The sequence below is a fragment of the Ciona intestinalis genome, chromosome 7, assembly GCF_000224145.3.
Source record: "Ciona intestinalis chromosome 7, KH, whole genome shotgun sequence".
In the NCBI taxonomy this organism is placed as follows: Eukaryota; Metazoa; Chordata; class Ascidiacea; order Phlebobranchia; family Cionidae; genus Ciona; species Ciona intestinalis.
The window spans coordinates 2,322,047-2,344,788 of record NC_020172.2 but is presented as its reverse complement, the minus strand read 5'-3'; the positions used below and the strand labels follow the sequence as shown (position 1 = coordinate 2,344,788).

General features: G+C 33.8%; 2 protein-coding genes across 2 annotated transcripts in view; both read right to left on the bottom strand.

Annotated features, from left to right (window-relative positions):
* Window positions 1-14,932, bottom strand: part of LOC100177272 (DNA-directed RNA polymerase II subunit RPB1-like) — a 16,874-nt gene extending 1,942 nt beyond the window's left edge. The window contains 30 exon segments of the mRNA XM_026835250.1: window positions 32-92; window positions 95-307; window positions 638-797; window positions 1,351-1,572; window positions 1,810-1,992; window positions 2,345-2,474; window positions 2,827-2,950; window positions 3,211-3,412; window positions 3,615-3,942; window positions 4,300-4,508; window positions 4,857-5,030; window positions 5,430-5,611; window positions 6,041-6,176; window positions 6,509-6,595; window positions 6,766-6,886; window positions 7,134-7,216; window positions 7,553-7,678; window positions 7,996-8,133; window positions 8,454-8,663; window positions 9,520-9,742; window positions 10,177-10,289; window positions 10,630-10,833; window positions 11,195-11,344; window positions 11,479-11,640; window positions 11,864-12,007; window positions 12,425-12,569; window positions 12,950-13,113; window positions 13,456-13,609; window positions 14,292-14,407; window positions 14,632-14,932. Of these exon segments, the coding sequence (XP_026691051.1) occupies window positions 32-92; window positions 95-307; window positions 638-797; window positions 1,351-1,572; window positions 1,810-1,992; window positions 2,345-2,474; window positions 2,827-2,950; window positions 3,211-3,412; window positions 3,615-3,942; window positions 4,300-4,508; window positions 4,857-5,030; window positions 5,430-5,611; window positions 6,041-6,176; window positions 6,509-6,595; window positions 6,766-6,886; window positions 7,134-7,216; window positions 7,553-7,678; window positions 7,996-8,133; window positions 8,454-8,663; window positions 9,520-9,742; window positions 10,177-10,289; window positions 10,630-10,833; window positions 11,195-11,344; window positions 11,479-11,640; window positions 11,864-12,007; window positions 12,425-12,569; window positions 12,950-13,113; window positions 13,456-13,609; window positions 14,292-14,407; window positions 14,632-14,709 (4,742 nt within the window). The 5' untranslated portion in view covers window positions 14,710-14,932.
* Window positions 14,933-16,026: 1,094 nt separating this feature from the next.
* On the bottom strand, window positions 16,027-22,694 carry LOC100179615 (limb region 1 homolog-like protein). Its single transcript, XM_026835231.1, has 8 exons — window positions 22,558-22,694; window positions 21,567-21,784; window positions 20,081-20,278; window positions 19,471-19,680; window positions 18,933-19,021; window positions 18,374-18,741; window positions 17,818-17,979; window positions 16,027-16,904 (listed from the first exon to the last, which is right to left on the bottom strand). The coding sequence occupies exons 1-8, from the start codon at window positions 22,595-22,597 to the stop codon at window positions 16,627-16,629; spliced, it is 1,563 nt and encodes a 520-aa protein (XP_026691032.1). The 5' UTR covers window positions 22,598-22,694; the 3' UTR covers window positions 16,027-16,626.
* Window positions 22,695-22,742: the final 48 nt, after the last annotated feature.

The window sequence follows — 22,742 nt, the reverse complement described above, 5'->3', positions numbered from 1 at the left end:
CGTATGCGGGTGATACAGGGAATAGCTGGGTGACATAGCTGAGTGCTTGGGTGAAGGAATGTATGGTGATGCGGGGCTTGAAGGGCCGGGGATTGAGCTGGACTCCATGAGGGGCTAAAGCCGGGTGAGAAGCCAGAGCTCTCTGTGGGGGCTGGAGAGAAAGAAGCCGCACTTGGAGTCATGCCGGAGCCAAAGCCACCAGGTGTAAAGGAGCCGCTGAATCCTGGAGTCGCGCCACTGTTCCATGGTGTCATGGCTGGAGACATGGAGCTTGGAGAAGCCATGGAACCAAAGAACATTCCAGTTCCTAAGAAAAAAACATTACAGTTAAGTTACTAATACTTTAGTTTGAAATTATTAATGATAAATATAATATTGCTAGTAAGTAAAGTTCTATAAATGACACATATTGTTAGCTGACCCTCTACTTATATTGTGACTAGTTATGTTTTTTCTTATTATCCACTGTTGTACATGGTTTTAATATAAATTACATTGGGAAACTACAGCTTTAAGCATAAAATTTTACTCATTTAATTTACTCTGTGTATAGCATAGTTTTGAAATCAATCATTCACACAGAGGCCTAACACCCAGTGTGCTAGAAAATATTAAATATTAAGTAACACCAACTAACCTCCAACAACCCCAATATTAGTCGGTATCTCCATTGCATATTTACACTTCTCAGCATCCAGTAATAACCCGAAACAACCGGTTCCACCCGGTACTAACTGGCCAAGCATAATGTTTTCAGACACGCCATCCATGTGGTCAGTTTCTGCTGAAGAAGCAGCCTGCGAAAAATAAATAAATTTATTATATTTTAACTCTCATTTTAAAACCTGGGCAAAGAAATATTTGAATTTAAGTTTTTAATTATACCAGAGCTGCCAGTAAGTTCTCTAAACTAGCTTAAAAGATAAAATTTAATAAATACAACTAAGTTTATCTGTCCTTAATTGACTGTAAACACGTAACATATGATATGACCTTGTCATAACATTGTGGAATTTTAACATATTATGTTACTTCTGGTTCAAAAGGTGTGGCGTCATACAGAATATTAAATTTCATTCCGGTCTTTGAAAAAGGACAATGATAGGTTTGTTTGAGAATTTGTCTGTGTTTAATATTCAAAAGGCATGATCTATTCAATATTAATGGGAAATCAAAACAATGTAGATTTAGCTGTTCAGTTTGGCAATTGCTTCAATATAATGAACTTTTATTGGTAATCGAAATTAAATATTTAGAAAATAAAAAAATCAATCACAAAGTTACATATGTAGTAACTTGTAAACTGGTGTAATAAACAGAACATTTCTGTTATACAACAGCCGAACCCACCTCCATTAAAATATCGACCGTCTCTTCAAACGAACACCTCATCAGCGCCCCTGTCTCTTGACGATTAATACCGTGCCTCGTGATCGCCATCAAGTGTCCCTTTGATGTCATAACCTCGCATAGTAACGCCAAATGACGATAATTGACATATGAACCATCGAAAGATATGACGTGGTTGATTTCCCGCTCCAAAGCTTTTCTCACCGCTTCTATTCCGAGAACCTTAAAAAAGGAAACAAAATTGTTTCAAAATAAAAGCAATATATTTAATATTCAGTGAAAAACCAATATACAATCAAATTTATACCATTTAAAATATCCTTGTCACATTTTACTGTACTCGAGAGGGCTGTCAGGTATGCTCATTTGTATACTGAACTGGTATTCCATATACTGTGCATACTATACATGCATATTACTGTAAACATATTTAACACTGGTTAGCATCATAATACTTACAGAGAAGATCTCACAAATATCATTAGAAGTAGTTCGGACAGGATCAATATCTCTCTCAGATAAAATCCTCATCAAAGCTGTCCCATCTGTCTCCAGGATCCAATCCTGGACTGCATTAAACTCTCCTTCTTTTGTTATCACAATTCTCTTCTTGTTTTCTTCTTTAGGTAAATGCATGTACACCTGGTTAAATGAGAGAGTATTTGTTATGGCTTGTAAAAGTCGGGTAAAAATATTTTCACTCAAGCAAGAAGGCGAAATTAAGCTGAGGTATGATTTTAAACTAATATAGAAGTCTCTTTTTTTGTCTGTCCAACTGTTGATGGTGTTAAAATAATAAAATTCACCAATTAACAAATGCTTAAGTATTCTATGTTTGAGGTACCACATGTGCTTTACTGAAGACCACACACTTGTGCAACATAACTTATTTTTGTAACCCAAACTTTACTGGGGAAATTGTTGTGGCTGTTGCACCCCAATAGTGTATTGGCTGTTACTAATATTTTACTATAGCATTTATTTTACGGCTTACTTTTGCAATTTGTGGAATACCCTGCAATGTCATGTCAGTCAACATATTAGCTTCAATATAACGCAGGAAGACATCATCTTCCATTTTATCAGTTTGTTCTTCTGTGTCTTCATCTGCTTTTTGTTCCTCACTAAAAAAAAGTTGGATACAACGTTTTTTTTATGGGATTTACTCAAAAAAGTTCATTTTTTTAAATTAATCTTTTAAATATAAAACAAAGTAATTTTAAAATACTGCAATGTTTGATGTTAACTTCTAAAGCTTGATAAAACTGGGACTTAAGTTTACAAACTGAATTTTTATTCAGTCAACGACAATATGAATTATGCTACACTTGTTAAACAAGTGGATCAAACACCCTATCATTTCTTGTTAAGACTAGAGTCGTTGTCGATCATTTTAAATTGTTTCCTCAACAGACATTATGAATTATGATACACTTGTTAGGACGTGATGTCATTTTAAATTGTCTCAACACACACCTGTTCATGATCCGAATACGAAGCACGAGTTTCTCAGCATTGTCGTCGTTGAAAATGCAATTCAAGTCGTCTCCAAACCCTGCGCTGATCTTTTCAGCAATTTGTTCCATGCTCAGTTTCTTATCTGTGATGTAAAAATAATGTATCTGTGTATAACATGATATATACGTGAAGGTGACATCTATAAATGTAAGGTTAGGGTTGCATTTTACCCCAATTGCTGAAACAGGGGTAAGATCTTATGTTTTAGCACATCAGTTTTAAACTTATCACAATTATTGTATTAATCTTAAAAACAATACCGGTCGCCCGTAAAACGTATTGTAAATAATATAACAAACACATCTAAAACAAATGTAATGTTCCCAACGAAGAAGGACAGACCTGTCATTCTCTTTCTGTCAAGTTCAATCCTAAGCAGCCATGAAGAAATTCTTGTGACGTCAAAATCTGGCATCTCATAATAAACGTTCACGAATTCTTGATCTTCTTGAATGACTGTATTCATGGGGTCAGGGTCGTAATAAATTGCAGTGTTGGCTGTCACTTTACGTAGCGTGGCGTGCTCCAATCGACATAAAACATCCTGTGTGTAATAAATTTTTTAACTGTTTTTAATTTCACAACAGTAGAGTAAAATGATATTGTAGTGATTTCTAACAATGTCTATAAATAATATGATGGCAAAAAATAGCCCATATGTAAGATACAATTTTGATTTCAAACTGTTCAGTTTAAAAAACTCAAACCATTTTCAGTAATGTAAGAAGTTAAACATTGTCACCCACCTTACACCTCTGTGCATCCCGAGTAGCTGGGCCAATCAAGTATATTGTGAGTGAGGGGGTCCTGGGTTTCTTTGAGACGTTAATCAATTCCTTTAACCTCGGCACACCAAGCGTCACATTCTTCGCTGACACACCAGCGTAATGGAAAGTGTTGAGGGTCATCTGTGTGGCTGGTTCACCAAGGGATTGGGCAGCAAGAGCTCCCACCATTTCACCAGGGTGGACTTGCGCTTGTTGGAATTTGGTCTCAATTTCACCGAGGATCCATTCAAACGCTTCAGCTGAGAGACGGAATTCATCGGCTACTCTCCGTGAACATAGGGTGGACCTGGGGCAAGTTGGAATGGTGTTATGGTAGGGAAAGGAGAAAAATAGGTAACATTTATCTCTTAAGTTGTTTTTTTTTATTTCTATGGTTTGTATAAAAAGCACTTCTAAAGAATGGCACACCAAAACAACTTTAAATAAAACTTGTGATGATTGATGATAAACATTTTCATAGAAAACATAAAACAAATGCATATAAAGACAAAAGTTTAAACAAGTTTTTTTCACAAAAAAACAAACTGTTGACAGCAAAAAGTGATGGAAATATAAAAAAGTACAAAAACAACAGCTTTTTCTTCTTTTTTAAAACTTTTAATTAAGTATCACAATATATTCTCAGCATTCACATTTTTTTTACCTTAGATGAACATTGAATAGCAGAGTAGCGTTGCTTTGTGCTTCTTTACTCAATCTATCCTCACCACACACAATCACCAACTTCTTACTTAAATCTCGCACACCCTCAATAACACGCTGTGGGTTGAGGTTGGACGGGCTACGAAGATCAATGTGGAAAATCTTTTGTGCGTTCCAGATTAAACGACTCAGGTTCACAGGCAAGACAACCTGGGAAACGAAATCAAAAAAGCTTTGTTAACATTTTTATTTATTTTTTCTATTGAAATTATTCCAGTTTAATTCTGAATTTAAAACAATTTAGCTTTATTTGGCAAAATTTTTAGAATGATTCAAAATAAGTAATGATTCTATTTCTATTTTGTTCCGGCACTGTGGCTTAGTGGTTAGGGGATGAAACAGAACACCTGAGTTATAACTAAGGTTGCTGCCCCACCACGCAATGATAAACAAGTTACATTTATTAATTCATGCTAACTTCATTGCAATGTTAATTACATATTAATACATAAAACAACCACTAAACTCTTAATTAATTGCCTAATGAAGCTACACTACCTTGCTATCACCAGTTGGGAAAATGGCTCGAATATTTTCACGATCTTGTTGTAATTGATCGAACTCAGTTTCTAATTCTTGTTGAATGGTGACATCAGTTTGTATCATTCTTACAACGTCTTCATTCATGCAACGCCGCATGAAACGCTCTTTGGAATAATCAAATCGGAATTTCTACAAGCAGAGGATTAATGAAAATAATTCTCACTCTTAGGCACAAAACTTACGATATAGATCTATTGACATGCTACTTAACAATATTTTGACTTGGGTTTTTCAGTTTTAATACTCAGTAATGAATTCCAAAGCAGTCATGTAGTGAATTCATTGCCTATTTATCCATACAGTTTAGAAAGTTGCTATATAATACACATCACTCATAAAGTAGTTCATTATGTGAGACTACAGTGAGTTCATGAAACATGGGTAACGTCAATCATATATTACTGTGACATTTACGCTGATAAATCTATAAGACAGTTTAAAGGCAATCAGATTATATTCTGTAAAACATATTTTTTCTTTACCCAACACCCAACAAACCACCATGCAAACAATACATATTCTACACACCTTATTAAAAGTGGCGTGACTTGGTTTAAGAGTTGCGAGGTTTTGAAATTCCACTTTCTCGCCAGCCAACCCATCTTCCCCATAACACAGTTGTATCATGAAGTCATTACACTGACGTATAGTGCCGTCGTATCTCACCATCACCGCTTCCATGGCTTTAACTAATCTTCTCTGGATGTATCCTGTTGTGTAATGGTGTATTTTATATAAAAAATATGGGATGTTTTCATACCCCACATAATTACTGCCAAGTTATAACATGGTATTTAGTTATATAGCATGACATGGGTATCTTTTTATACAACGGAAACAAATGTAATACTAATATTCAACTATTAATACATCTCTTGCATACTGTTCAGTTATAATATGGGTGTATATTATATACCACACATAAATACTGTATTTATACACGAAATACACCTCAAGTTGTATCATAAGTACCTGCTTGGACACAAGACAGAACACTGAACACACATACATCTTTTCATGTTATAACACAGCATAGGTGACTTAAAAACTATTTCTGGATACAATAGACATATCACCATACCCTCATACAGAATACAGCATGAAACATATACAAAAATTGACATAGAAATACCACCTACCAGTTTCTGCAGTTTTGACAGCAGTGTCAATGAGACCTTCCCTTCCTCCCATAGCGTGAAAATAAAACTCTGTTGGAGTCAAACCAGCAAGATATGAATTCTCAACAAAACCACGAGCTTCTGGACCGTAATCATCCTGAAGTATAAGAAATGGTCTTGGACTTTTTTATAAGGTAAAAAAATATGGTTTTAGAGAGAATATTGATAATGACAACAACTGTTCAAAACTTTAAATTATGTTGTAAATACAATACACAGGTCAGACAGGTGTAAATACAATACACAAATTAAATGAACAAATGCAGTATAAAAATAAACGGGAGAAATACAGTATAAAAATGGCATTCAAATATATAACAGAGAACAGCACCAAAGCAACCCGCATCTATCGGAAAAACCCTTAAGGCCAAAATACCACATAAACATATAGCGTAGACAAAAAATGTAGTTTATTTTGTAAAGCGTTACCTTAATAAAATGTGGAAGTGTTCTATGACGGAAACCAAAAGGAATTCGTTTTCCTTCAACGTTCTGTTGCCCCACAACAGCAATGACCTGGGAATGGGAAATTGTTTTCATTTGAGAGTTTTGAGTATTATATAGGTTAAAAAATCCAATATTTATGAAATTTTGACATTTTAAATGTTAAAAAAAGCATCCGATTTTCCATGAAAGTTTAAATAAATTATAACATAACAATAAAGCTCATAAATTCAATAAATTACCTGAGAAATGTTAATTTTTGAACCCTTAGATCCAGCCACCACCATGGCTTTAAAGTTGTTGAAATCAGACAAACTTTTTTGAGCTGACGAACCAGTTTTGTCACGAGCATCGTTTAGAATTCTAAAACCATCAATAGTTACAATTTGTATGTCTGTTTTATTTAAATGCTGTTAATCTATGAAGTTTTCAGTATGACACACAATGGGAGTTCTACCTGAAGTTTTAGCCAAAGTTTGCCTATTACTCTAAAACTGATGTTAAATGAGTCGAAATTTAAATTGCTGTTTGAATAGAATTAAATTACTTATCAACGAATATTTTCATTAGGAATGTTACACAACACAAACCACATTTAATTAGAACCTACCTGTTGACTTGATTTTCAAACGTTTGTCTCAATGTGTTACCAGGTGTCGGTTGTAAATCCTCCTTATGTGCTTTCTCTATAACCTGGGTGGGTGGGTAAAACATTAAGTTTTATTGTGGGTTGTGGGTTGTGGGTGTGTAATAGCAGTATCTGATGTATTATAAATCATCCTGTAGATAGAAACTAGCCAGAACAATGTTAAATTTCCAGGAATTAGCCAGAACAATGTAAAAGTAACATGCTTTTTATTTCGTTTATATTTTTTTTTTATTTTTTTTTTTATTAGAAGCAATTACATTTCATTATCGTATATCCTATGCAAAACATAGAGTAGAAAACGTATGGCTAAAATTAAAATATTAATTTTCTACTTGATTTCATATTCCACAGGCCCACTAAAAAATCTGAGCGTGATTTACCTCTATGACTTCTTGCTTGGCTTTCCTAATTTGAGTTTGAATATCCTGGTAAGTCTGAGCATCTGCAATTGTATCTCCGATACCGATTGAATGACCTTCTATCATCAACCAATTGTTTACGCATGTCTGTGGACAATGAACATTGTGAGGTCATAGTCAGGCTATATTTAAAAAATTATTAAACACAGAAAATTTTAACAAAAAGGTTACTTAAAAATAAAGTATACAAAATTGAAAATTTTCTCATACGTATTTTAATTTTACATAACTACTTTTATAAGCAGTTTTAATTGAACTAATAATAATGTTGGGGAAAAACATCAGCATAAACAGTTTTAAACTGATCTTTTGGAATTTTTTGGAATTATGCTAGCCCTGGCAGTTGGTAGCGACAGAATAAATATTTGGATATATATAATTCCAATCATGTTCCACAAAGCTACCTGTATATTGCTGTAAAACTCCCGGCAAACATCAGCATTTTTTTCCAGAGCAACAACGTGGCACAGTGAACCTGATGAGGTACCAAGTGACTTCTTACATATGATGCCACTCAGTAAGATTCCATTCTCTACTAGAACCTGTGTGTTGCGTAATAAATATGATGAGCAAAAATTATATATATACTTTAAACAAATTAAAATCCTTTTTACAAAAAATTATCTTTATTTATACAAATGTGCTTTAGTGAAGAATACAAAGCTACAATAAGTGTGTTAAACTTATTGCTATAAAAAGTCAAAATTGGGAAGTTTTAAAAGAAGAATTTTTAAGCAACACATCGAAAATATGCAACACTTGTAAAACTTAATGATATAGAATATATAAAATATATAATATATAAAACATCTGAAAAAAAAAGATTTTTAGAAGATTTTAATATTCTTTTTTTCCCACTTACCCTTGTATCTCCCGGCGATATGTGTTTGTAAGGTCCGGAGTCCTCACCATCAGGATGAGTGCTGTGGTTCCGGATGCAATTAATCCCAGGAGGAATAATGAGCGAGAAGAGTTGTTTCCCCGTCCATAGAGGTTTTGGTTTGAGGATTGCAGGTTGGGGGATGTACCCATCCCAGTCACCAAGGTACATTAGTAAGTTCATGAAGTCGGGCTGAGATGGAAAAAAACAACAATAAACACATCAACATTCAAGCAAGGGCAATTATAATAACTTTAGGTGGAAATTTGCATATCAAATGACTTGTCCTCAGTTCTGTATCTTTCAACAGGTTTTCTTTCTTTGTCGACCAAAAACTTTATAAAATTCTTAAGATTGGAAGGTTTTAAAAATGAACAGGAAATTTCTAATTTCATCAATTTTAGTAGCATCATAGAAAAAGAAATGTGTGCTTTATGTCAATTTAAACTAACAAGTAATAAATTCATAAAAAAATGGTTTAAAATTGTTTATGTCTAATTTCCCTGCCAAGTTTTGAAGTCCAGTTGTTTATTTGGTGCACATTTGTGTTGAAACTGTTTTAAAAACTCTTTGTATTATGGGCAAAATATGGACAAAAATCTACCAGTTTCTGTATCATACTGGATCATTCATGTTTTTGAAACAATAAAATACCACATTAAAGGACCAGCTGGTATCATATATATATTCACACTTTATACAGGAAAGAAGCCATCCTGCTTAATACTTAAGCAATTCAGCAGAATTTTACGATACTACCTAATCCAATTCTCACCTTTTTAATCAATCTCTAATTCTCCAACAAAATTTAATGAACAAATTTGCAACAAATGAAAATGGCTGCTTCAAACAGACTATAAAAACCTCTTTTCATTTGGAAGTAAACAAAGAATATTTACAAAATTACATAACCGAATCCCTCTTCTGAAGGAGCATGGTTAAATCTTAAAGAAATTTTCAGGTAATATGGGATTTAGGTGCTAACAAAATCCCATCTTACCCCACAGTACTATATTGTTAAAAATTCAATCCAATATTTATTATTTACCTTTTCAATAAATGAATCTCGTTTGGTCATTTTACGAACAGCAGTCAGCGTATCTTGCACGATTCCCATGACGGGTCGATTGCTTTGAGGAGTGATGATCATCCTGTTCACCATCGCCAACTGGAGGATCTCGGCTCTCGTTTCCATGGTTTGCGGAACATGGAGGTTCATTTCATCACCATCGAAGTCAGCGTTATATGGGGTGGTCACAGATAAATTCATTCTAAAAAATTTGTTTGACCATTCATACCAGGAATTCTGCTACTCTTGCTACCAAGCATAATAACATAGCTGTTGTAAAAAACGATTTTATTGTAGTAAGTAACATAAACACGTAACTAACAGACTTTATCATAGATTATAGGAGATAAAGTTTGGATAAAATTGAGACCTTGCAATTACTGTAGCTAGTTTATACAGTTGAACAAACTTTATAATATAAAAAAAGTACTAGATTGTATAGGTTATAAAGTAAATATATTTTCTATATGGTCACAAAAAAAAGGCTTGCAAAGAAAATTTTTGATTCCTATTTTACATTACAGATGTCCTACAGCGAGGCACACCATGATACCTGGGGTTTAGGCCAATGTTAGTCGATTCCATCAAAAGAGTTTGAGATTTGGGTCAGTGTTAAATAGATGTAATTATATTCACCTGAAGGTTGACCAGGGAAGGACTTTAACTTTGTGTCCCATCATTGACATTTTATGCAAAGTAGGTTGTCGGTTAAACACTATGACATCACCATCTTTTATATGACGTTCAACCTATCACAAATGTAAGTTTGTTTAGAGAAAAAATTTGATCACATACCAGCAAAAAAAATCATGAATTACATTGGAAATTAAATTGTACAACTGATTGAACTAAAATGCTTTGTAAAAGTTATGTTATTTGCCAAAAAAACAAAACTGTTTTTATTTAAATATACTCAATATGCACAAAAAAGATTATTTAATTTTCACCATAACTTCTTAAATCCTGTGTAACAAGTAACTTTGTTGGTTGTAATGTTTACTGATTATTAAAAAGCCCTGCGTAATCTGGGTCCCCACATTTGATCCCTCTGCACACAAGAGAAGAATTTGTAAACCCTTTAATCCTCACCTTGTATCCAACTTGCAGATGAAGATCAGAAGGTTTCGGATGATATCGAAGATCAATTCGATCCCCGCTGTCACGGATGATGTATTTTGCTCCCGGATACTGGTTGTTGCCACGACGAACCAGTTCTTGCATCCTCTCTATGTTGAAAGGAGTCACAATCTCCGGGTACGTCATGTTGCAAGCTATGGATCGTGGAACACCAACCTATGTGGGGGATAATGGGATTATATGATGTATAACAGTAACACTTCAGCTATATTGGCAACTCAATATGAGCTAATATATATTGTATGTGTTTAGCAGCCAGGTTTTATTTGACACTTTTCCTAAGTAGTTTTACTTATAGCGTGGGGAACAATGGAATTGTATGATGTATAATAATTGTTTAATATGCATTTAACCATTGACTTAAAATTAAATAAGCCATATTTGTATTAAACACTAGTAAATTTCTAGATGTAGGAGCTATTTATTTAAAATTTATTAAGAAATTTTTAAAAAGTTTTACTGTATAGCTAAGTTTTATCTCGGAAAAAAACTAAAAAATCTGTTTATAATTCAATACCTCATCAATTTTTAAATTAGGATCAGGTGTGATGACAGTACGTGCAGAAAAGTCAACACGCTTCCCCATCAAGTTGCCACGAATTCGTCCTTCCTTTGCTTTTAATCGTTGTTTAATTGATTTTAAAGGACGGCCCGATTTTTGTAAAGCCTGGAAACGAATAACAATTTGGACTGATTTTTTGTTTTGTTTATGAGCCACAACATAAAAAAAGAAGACAATTGTGTCTTACCTATGGAGTCATTCATATACAGTGTCATATATATTCATAATACCCATCTTACCTTAGGCACTCCAGGCATATCGTTGTCAGATAGCGTAGCCACGTGATACTGCAGTAGTTTCACATCTTCCAGTATAATATGGGAGGCAGTTCCATTTTGTTCGTTGCGTTTCAATTGTTGGTTTGCTTTAATAATGTCGGCCAGTTTGTGAGTTAAATCATCCTGTAACGTTCGAATGAGTTTATCAATTTAAAATTTATAGTTTTAGTGAATTAATACTTCAAGAGAAAAACTGTATATATATATGTAATTTTGATTAACAAAGCTTTTTTACCTCAGGAGGATAGTTATATAAACATGTCATATTTTCTTACTACCAAAATAAAAAAAATGAAAAGAAGACTATTCCCCTCACACACTAATACAAACAATCCACACCACACACCTGACTCCTTGCACTCCCTCCCCCCATAACAACTGATGGTCGAACACAAAGGGGAGGAACGGGGATCACAGTGTTTATCATCCATTCAGGTCGCGCGAAACGAGGATCCATCCCGAGGATCTCAGATTCTTCATCAGATATTCTCTACAATGTAAAGGATATTTATTAATAGATGGAATTAATTAAATTTCTAGGCCTAATTTTTTTATGGCATGCCACTTTTAAAACAGGGATAACACCATATGTTTTAGCATTCTGTTTGGCAACTATGAGTGTAAGTGTTGCTGTATTTTCGCAAAGTTATTTAAGATTTCGTTAAAAGATTTTACTCATATGATTGTTAAAATATATATCGCTCAGGTCTTAATTGTCAATGTTACAATTGATATTCTTAAAAAGCTAAAGCCTGCAGAACCTTGATAATATGTCCTTTTACAATATAACTTGTAAATAGTAAAGTAGTCTTTTAAGTTCCCGATAAATTCCCAGGGTTGCAGCACCAACAAAAACACATCTTGAGAGCAATACAGCTTTGTGTGTATTGTGTGCCACATACCCTACCTTAAATATCTCATGCACACGTTCCGCAGAAACAACTATCTTTTTCTCTTGTGAGTCTTCATTCACATGTTTCCACTCAGCAATTAATTCCATTCCTTCTCGTCTAATCTTTGGCTGGTATCGTCCACAACCACCATGGCCCACTCTGTTTATATTTACAACTTCTTATTAAACTTTAACTCTATATTTCTGTTGTTAGTTTTATTATAATTTCTATCTAATAAAAGACACTTTACTATCCAAGTGATAAAAATATATATATATTCTTTGTTTTTATCTTTGTTTTCAGTTTTATCATAAGCAAGACGTTAAATATAAATATGTTATTGCACACCCACAGTATAAGCACCTTACTTAGGCTTATTTATATGTTGTTTTACTTTTTCTACTTAGCAAGCAAAACACTCATTTCGTTTCTTCTTGGTTTATTATATAATCACTTAATATTGTTGATATGGTATCATCATTTATATCACAGAGTCGCGACTTACAGGGGGAACAATAACAAAATAAAACAAATCTTACTTTCTTGGTTCATCTTCATCACGTTGCTGAACATCAAATGTATTATCCATCTCCTCACCTCCTTCACAAATATTCTTCCCTTTACAAAGTTCGTAGACATGAGCTAACCTCTTACGGGGTTGACCCTTTGATTTAGCCATGATTTGACGAATTTTTGGATTTCCCTGAAATTAAAAAAAAATGTAAAATTATATATGAATACAGAGATAAAACATCTACAAGACATTTTTTTATAGTTTTTTGAATTGATAGAAACATTGTAGGAACATTGTGGAGAATTTTGGTCAGTATTGAATTGTATTAGTTTCTGTTTTTCAGCTACTGACTAGTCTATTATAATATAAACTCCTTCTTTTGTGTATTGTTGTTTTAATAAAACCAGAAATTATTTTAAAGCGATGTAAACCAGTCCATTATAATATGAACTCCTTACTAAATGTATTAACTTCAGATGGGGTATTCTAATTGAACAAACATAAAAACAATGCATATATATATATAAACACCTTTTCAACAAGCAAGCGCGAACAGTAGAAACAAACACAACGAAGAACTTTTATTGTTTTCGTTAGAAAGCCAGTGTGGAATACAGGTTTGGCAAGTTCTATGTGACCAAAGTGTCCAGGACAGTCAGTCATGTTGCCAGCGCATGTTTGGCACCTGGTGTATAAAATCAAGTTTCAGAATAATAAAACTATTAAGATTTAAGTATTTCGCCTGTTTAATTTCTTTTTTACTTCTGTATTAAAAATTCAAGTATTGCAAAATAAAGTATATATATATATGTATAAAGTGTATAATTATGTATGTATTAGAAAAATAAAACATTTTTTCAAAGATTCCATTTATTCGTATTTTCCTATGATTTTACTTCTGTGCCTAAAATTCTCAGCTTCTACAAGTAGATGGAAGTTCATATAGTATTGTTGCATTGGAAAAAGGCCTAGGCAACACCAATTTATTCCTAATAATGTGTGTCAAATAGATAAATGAAGGCTGTGAGTTATTCATCCTGGGGAAGACAACCTGTATCGGGCATCCAAACATCGATACACAATAAATACCAGAAGAGCTGTTTGAGATGACAGGTAAATCAGACCACTGTCGTTTTCCAGTCATGCGAGGTTAAAGCTAGTTACATTCATGTATAATAAACATGGCAGCAACAATTTACATATACAAAGAGCAGAGGCTGCATGTGGTAACATATCATAACTGTTTATTCAATTCTTTGAATACAGCAACAAGGTCAGATTAGTAAGTAAAATGGAAGGAGAAAAGGAATTAGCAGCAAAATGACAGGTACATTATAGCCTACATAGTATATATGTGTGTATGGTACCTTGACATTCTATCAACAACCCCCTGACGTGGGTCCATCAACCCCAACAGCTTTGGTCTTCCCCCTTCTGACACTTCAGGGTATTGGACCCCACCTTCAGTGACTGACATGCGTTTCTATGGTAACAGTTTTAATGTAAGAAACACTTTTATGTTTGAAAACTTTTTATAAATTTAAGTTGTTTGTTAGCTTTTACACAATGGATTTATTTATGGATTATTAATTTGGTATGTAAAGGCATTAATAACGATGTTAGTAACTGTTAATAGCCATGAGGAACAAAATACGTTTTATAAAGGATAATTGATTGTATACAAATATACAATAAAGTGTAACGTACGATTTCATCTGGGCTGAGAATACCAAACTGGACTCTTTTTACAAGTTTTAAATCGACGCTCGACTCTGTGAGTGCCATGGTTTTGTTTCTGTAGCACGTGTGCGCTCTATTCGCGCGCCGCGCTCAAATGCGGTTCTTCTTCCAGCGCTGGTTGGTATATAAAGAGGGCTGTGACGTCAGCTAAGAGAACCTATCGGTAGGTTCTATGATGTCGCCTTGAGTTTTCAGGACAGCACGTATTTTATAAAGACTTAACTGTCTCACAAGGCTATAAATATAAATAAACAAATTTTGTTCTTGTTGCTAATAAATATTAATAAATTAACCGATACCTGGGCACCAGTCTAGCGCAGTTCTGCTTTGTTTAGAGCAGCTAACGCTGAAACGCCACTTGGGCAACTGAAGCCTTGTAGACACGCGGCTACTATTTATAGGGCCTAGAGTAGGCGGAGCGATTTGGTCCACTGAATTTTGTCTGCCCATATTTGGGAGATGGCTCGTGACGTAGTTAAGCTGTGATTGGTTAGAATTTTTAAATGATTGACACCTACAAAGTTCGAGAGAAAAGAAAAGAAGGCAAACGTCGAAATCGAGAGAAATTGGCGAGTGACGCTTCTCTTCAGCAAGCGGGTGCGCGCGAGGCTAGGAAGGCAAGGGAAACGTAAGGCCTATTATACTGTACAAATCTCAGACGAATTTTAGACTATGAAAAGCACTACATTTGCGAGCTTTATTCTCTTAGATTTAAAACGATTTTTAAAAAAAAATCGTACCAACATGTTCTACAGGTCATGGGTTAAATTTTGGTATATATATTTTGTACAATTAATATAATTTTGTATAAGTTTAAGCGTGTCGAAATGTGTCACTTTTTTTCTCTTCGTTGACTTAACTGACCGCCATTGCTCGGTCGCCATCTTGGAACGGAACAAAGTATTGTTACAACAATTACTTCATAGCGTTATTGTATTTTTTTAAACTCTATAGTACACTAACATGTTAAAAATTGTGATTTTTTTTCACATAAACTAATAGTTCGTTTTTATTGTCCCATAATGGTAATAAACGACTCTGTATTTAATTGTTTTCGTAGTAGTACGTTGTTTGGTTATATATTTCACTGCTGTATTTGCGTATTACGAAATCCTTGTGAAACTCCAGTACCTGAACAGGCTGAACTAAAACATAAAACTTGTACTGTACATCCATAATTCCTGTTAAACTGTAGTTATTGTTAAATGTATATTTTTCTAATACATCGTATTACGGGACGTTTCGGACCGCCCGTTTTATTTCGTATGATCACGTGATAAAATAGTTTTCGTTTTTTTAGTGAATGCTACATGTTCTGTGTTTTTTATACACAAGGAACTTGTTGGGTGATATTAATTTCACTGAATAAATTAAATATTGTAATTCAAAAACAAGTGTCTTGCTTATAATGCAGTGATGTAACTGATGTTATTAATATATTTTAGTTCAATGCTTCAGAAAAGATCTAAAATCACGGTACAGTAGTATTTGAATGAAAAGAAATCTATAAAAGCAGTTTTTCAGTTAACACCAAGCAAAGTACAGGGTGTGTACTACATTAAAGAATTGTTAAGGAAGTGTACCAGCAAATGAGTTAAGAACTATCTTCGTAAACAGTATATGTCACAATTGTGCTTTCTATTGGCATGTTCAATAAACAAAATGAAGCAAATTGGCTCAACTAAACACATTGTTATTGAAGCCATTTGGTAAGGCAAGCATACATCTTGGCTAAAACTAACAAACAAATGTGACATGGATCAAATTAGAACTCCATCATATAAAGAAAAATAGTTTACCGCAGTGTACATATGTAAAAAATCTGCAAAACTAATTCGTATAATACTAATATCTGCAAAAACTAATTAACATAATACGAAACCAATTTTAGTGTACAAAAGCAAGTAAAAGTACTAAAGAAATAAACCCAAAAAAAGGGGAACCCTTTTTTTTTTCCCCAGCTTATCTATGCACAACCGCATTTAAAGCTGTAGGACCTAAAAATTTTCTCGATGTAAGTTTGGAAGTTCTGGACGGAGAGCATATTTTATCATCCACTTCTTTAAGCTGTTTTTCCAATGCAAAAAGTGTTGTTTGAAGTGCGTCGTTGGAGTTATTGTCTGGTTCTTCATTTTTCTGTAGCACATCTGATGCATTGGTTAAAAAAACTGAAGTGTGCGCTGCCATATCTGGAGGTCTGGTACGCTTCACATTAGGAGTAATGCTGACACTTCGAAACCCTACAACACAGTTTATGATTATAAATAACAATATCATATTGATATGAACACAAAAGATTAAACAATAAATGGTATTATTGTAAGCAGATGAAGGTATTTAACACTTGAGCCTACATTTAAACCTTGAAATTTGTTTAAATTCTGGAATGTAAATGCTTTATAAGCCTAAAAGTACACTAACCTTGACGGTTTTGAGTTTGGTAGTGTTAAAACAGACATGACAACCCACATGTATGATACAATTTTAACATATAAAATCTGATTTCATTGATACCTGAACACCTGTTTTGTTTAACCTTTATAAGAATAATGTTTGGCTCTTTGTAAACATATTACATTAGTTTAATTAACAAACTTCCTTATCCTGACTTCTAAGACTAAAAATATATCAAACTTTCCTCACTGCCTGGGTTCTTTCTCGGATCCGCTTTAACTTCCCCATATCTGATCAGCTTATTAAAATATAAACAGTGTCAAAACAAAAAGATAAATTTACACAGGTATAAATAATGCTGGAGTTGAAAGTAGGCAACAGAATTTGCTACAATCGAATGTAGGTTTTAACTATTTTTAGGGGGCATTTAAGATCCAAGGCTGGCAGAATATTGAGAAATTTATATATATTAACATTTGAAGAAAGTATGACTAACAATTGGGCTGAGGTTTTGTAGGTTTTATTAAAACGAAATCATGAAAAGTTTAGGAATTTAAATAAAAGCCATATAAACCATTGGTTAAGAAAGTTGAGAATAAAACACCCCACCATGTGATAAGCCAACTTGAATCAGACATAAATTACAAATTGGGCACCATATTATAATGACCCTCATTGCACCACCAAGAGCAATTAATTAATAGCAAACAGTTATATTATTCTTTACATTGAATATTAAATGAGATACTTGGTACTTACTTAATGCTTTGTATAACTCTCTTCTCATTTTTAGAGTGAATTTGTTGACCAGGCACAAAGCAGTAACAGCAGCGAACCCCACATTGCAACCAAATATTATATAGAAGTTTCCCAACCATGAAAACTTACCAAAGTTACCTTGCAACTCAAACACAGTGATGCCTGAAAACAAGTGGAGTATTTTAGGTCTATTCATATGTGTGTGAGATTTTACAGTGGTGCATGCCATAGGACCTAAGATTCTGGCTAAAGTTAAACCATTACTTCAGCTCACAGGCTAAAACACCCCAGTTAATGCTGATGCAGCTTTTGTGTTAAAAGACGCAAGGGTCTACAGATGGGTCAACTTTGCATCTTAACACCTAGGTTCTAGACATGCCTTGCTGTAGAATGATATAAAAGGTACTACAGTGCGGCACCTCATAGGACAGAATATCAGACCCAACTTGGTCCCAATTGTGCATTTTTAGCAAAATAGCAAAAAGGGGCAGATTGCATGGGCATATTGGATCTTTCTTTAAAGGTTTCTTCATAAAATTAGAACTAATCTACTCACCTAATACTCTAGATAGAACTGGTAAAGATGAACTTAGCAGTTGAACAACAAGGCAGTTTAAAATGATCTTCGTAATCTCGGTGTTGTATTTTTGAGGTTTTAGCAACCTGAACCCTGGCATGTTGTATAACCCAACTACAGATGCTAACATCAGGTATAATACAACTGAAACCTCAACAAAGGTTCCAAATATACCAAATGGTGATAATGAGTTTGCCCCTAATGTATGTAGTGAAGGTCCTTCAGTTACATCATTTACTTCTGTTGGTAAAGTTTCAGTCGTAAGCCAGAACTGCCACCACCAGTGCACTGCTTCTTCTTTTTGTTGCTTTTTTTCTTTTGGAGATGTTTTTGGACGATAAATATTTCTAAATATGAAGCATAGTTAGGTAAAAGTGAAACATGGTTGAGTTAAGAGTATCACACCAAAACAGAGGCTCTATGACAACAAATATGGTTCATAGGTTCACCAAAAAAAGGCTACGGAAAGAGTTTATGTAAATGGAAAAAATAAAATAGAAACACAAGATGACGAACTGTACTATGGGTTAGAAGCTACCTGTAATCTTTTCCAAAATCCTCTCTGGAAGTGCTTGGGTGAAGTTCTTCATCTCCAACAAAGACAAGTTTCAATATATGAAAGGATACCTGGATGATAATGCCGGTAAAAGTTTTATACTGTTTTATACTGTACTGTTATAAAAATATTAACAAAGTAACATTTATGAGTAAAAAAATCACTAACAACGCTACATATTAGAAGTAAAAAAAATCATTAACGAAGTTACATAACATCTAATGGTCTACTCTATGACATAAAAAAGGATTACAAGGTAACTACTACGAGAGCAAATACAACTGGTTATAACCTGACCTGCAACAATTTGATGTTAAACATTGTCATTCCTAAGAGTGAAAGAGATTTTCTGGCAATTGTTTGTATTATGATATATACGTTTTATCTGCTATACCACCAAACAAATGCCAGAAGTTCTCTTTCACATTAACAATACACCTGGCGGCAATAACATTGCCATTCATATTTATATTACAATGTTATCTATGTAATAAATGCAAGCTATATAACAATATCATACCATGCACAAAGCAAGGCCAGTAAGCACCAACAGAAGAATCATAGCAAGAGGATAGCCAAGGTTTCTTTCAAGTGCTGATGCCCTTTTTCTTCTTTCAAGTTTTAATCTTGTTTTCTTTGTGGATTCAAATTCCCTTTGTAGATCCTGTTTTTCTTGTTGGCTTACCTTGGCCATGTAGGAGGCAGATTTCAGCTTTCTTTCCAATGCTTCCTGATAGGAAATAAACAACTCTTATACATGACCATAGTCTACTTATTTACTACATTGATTAGGTTAGTGGTGTAACATTTTATATCAGGACAAAAATACTATGTAGTTCCGCAATAAATAATAAAAATGATAATCTTAAAAAAAATAAAAACCTTAACAGCTGATTTGGTAGTCTTCTTATAATGGGACAGAATAAAAAATAAACTTTTCCTAGAACAGTTACATGCAATGGTACAGTAGAAAAATTATGTGCTGTCCTGTCAATTTTGATCAAAATTCAAACAGCCTGTTTGTAACTCACAGCAGTCACAAACTGCTAGCTTTTTGGCATCTTTAAAACACCAGTGCTTACTTATTATTATCACACTTAATTAGGAAGTATTGTTAAACTAGAAAGCACCTCTTCATATTTTTCTGCTTCAATTCGGTTGTCATTATTTTCAAACAGCTTTGGCTTAACTAGCAGGTGACCCATAGCGTCAAATAAAGTTGTAAAGCCAAGGGGGGCACATGTGACCACCATCAACACCACACATATGCATAGCAAGAAGGAGTAGAGATACTGTACATAGTAACCACTTACTCTCATCAATATTTCCTGAAAGTTTCAAGACTAAATTAGAACGAAAAAAGATTGTAATTGTATCTACCTTGTTTTGGTAAATGCTTTTTTCATGGGTTGTCAGTACTAGTACAAAATGTGTAATAATTTCCCTAAATTTAATGATGAATTAATTACGGTAAGCAACAAGTGGTAGTTGTTTTTAAAATCCCTATAAGGATGGTAATAATTATAAAACTAATAAAAAAAGAGAAAAAGTAAAAAACAGAAAAATAGAAAAAGTAGCTTGTAGTGCCAAAGCACATGGTGATTAATGTGACATGAATGACTGCATGGTAAAATCATTACAAGACTAGATTAACAGTGACATCAATTAAAACAATGTCATTGTCATATGTATGTTTGATAAAACTTAATAACACAAATGTATGACTAATAGTCTACTATTGTATATTTCAGGCTTACATGAATTTAACCTTATTTATGTATTAGTATTTACTTCTATTTTAAAAAATATATAGGGAGAAATTGTGCAGTTTGTAAGATAATATATGTAACATTCTGGAACAGGGGTTCTTAAACTTTTTGAAGCACACCCCCCCAATGAAGATCTCAACAAACTTGCCCCCCCCCCCCCCTTTTTTTTTTGTTAAATTATCATAGTGGTGTTCAATTAATTTCTGCCACGATCCACCACAGCCAAACCTAACATATTGGACATTTAAACCGCGCCCCCTTGGTTGACTGTATCTGTATTATTGCGTAAAATACATTATCGCGATCACCGCAAAAGTGAAATCAAATAACCGTTCCGTTTACATTTGCGTCATAGTTTAGCCTTATATTTGCCATGTTTTCCTTAGCCAGGTAGACTGTTTGTTACGAAATAGTAGGGATTCATTGCATCATAATAGCGATTGTTTAGCCTGGCAATTAATTAAGACATAATAGCAATTCACTTGGCGATTATTTGCGTCATAATAGCGATTGACACCTCATCATTTAGCATGTGTAAGAGGTTTGAAAACAGACTTAAAGGTTTGCTGTTTTAATTTAACTTTTGCGTGCGTCGTATTTAAGCCTTTTGAACACCACTGTTAAGACATAAAACACTTTATTTTATAGTTTTTCGCACCCCCCTTCCGAGTGTTACACGCCCCCCAGTTTAAGAACCCCTGTTCTGGAATGATGGTAGATTCAAACTTCATATCCACTGCACACCGCTAGTAAGATGTTACGCCTTACTGTAAGACCTCACCCATTTAAAATACAATTTGACATAATATTTCTATATTTAACATTAGTAACTTTAAGGGTATGTCACCTGTGCTGAATTATCATGGTCAAAGAATGCCAAAGCCAGAACAGCCATTCCTAGCACCAATACAGCCAACAACACCAACACTGTTATGGTTTCATATACACGTGACATTAATCCCTTCTTTTGACCAGAGAAGCCTTCTGATTCAGTGAAGAAGTATGAAAATGGAAGTAGTGCGAATAGAGAGGCATTACTCAATATGAAAGTCCACTGCCAAAAGGCTGAAATAAAATTTACTATTTTATAAAAAATTTGGGTGTTTTGTTGGTTTATACTTGTCACTGCATATATTAAGCAAAACAGCAGTGCCAGGTTTTATATAATATTGAAAATTTAAGTGCATTTGCAGTACAAAACAAAATATTATACGGTATAATTTAGTTAAATATATAAGTGAAAAACATTACGCCGTCATAAAATAAGCTGTATTGATTTATTTTCCTTTGGGCAAAGCAAAATCAATGCCTGTCCATCAATGCATCTGCTGCTATTCATGAACATAAAACCAAATAACATCCTGTCATTTTGAATGAATAGATACTGTGTGTGGGTGGAGTACAAAGTACAGTAATAGGTATTTGTGCACTTACTGTGTATGAGAGCACCGTTAAGCCACTGCACCCAATAGCTATCTGGATACAGATGAACAACTTCATTGCTCAACATCGACATTGGAAGCATGAGAATTGAACTTATTGATACAGCTAACGAAAATGTGCACAAATAAAATGAAATTCTGTGAATAAAGAAAACGTTTTAAACCTCTGTGCTGACACATAGGTGTAAAACAAACATAACTGTTTAACAAACAAAACTAAAAAACTGTCCCACACCACAAGCCAAATTAAATGTTAAAATTATCAAGGTATAAAAATCATATGATGTATACATATACATATTTATGTATTTAGTTTGCTGTGACACACACAAAAAAAGAAAAAAACAACTTACACCAACGTATTGTGAATAATAAAAACAGGTTTTTTGTTTTCACCTGAATGCTTTGGCATCTTCATCTCCTCCATACAAACCATCTCGCTCCTTCTTATGATGAAACCGAACAATGATCAAGTAAGAGATTACGAAAAGAAAGATGAATGTAAGAAGAACGATGATATTTTCTCTGATCTTTGGTAAAAAGAAGAGGTTTAGATTAAAAGTTGATAACAAAACAATAAG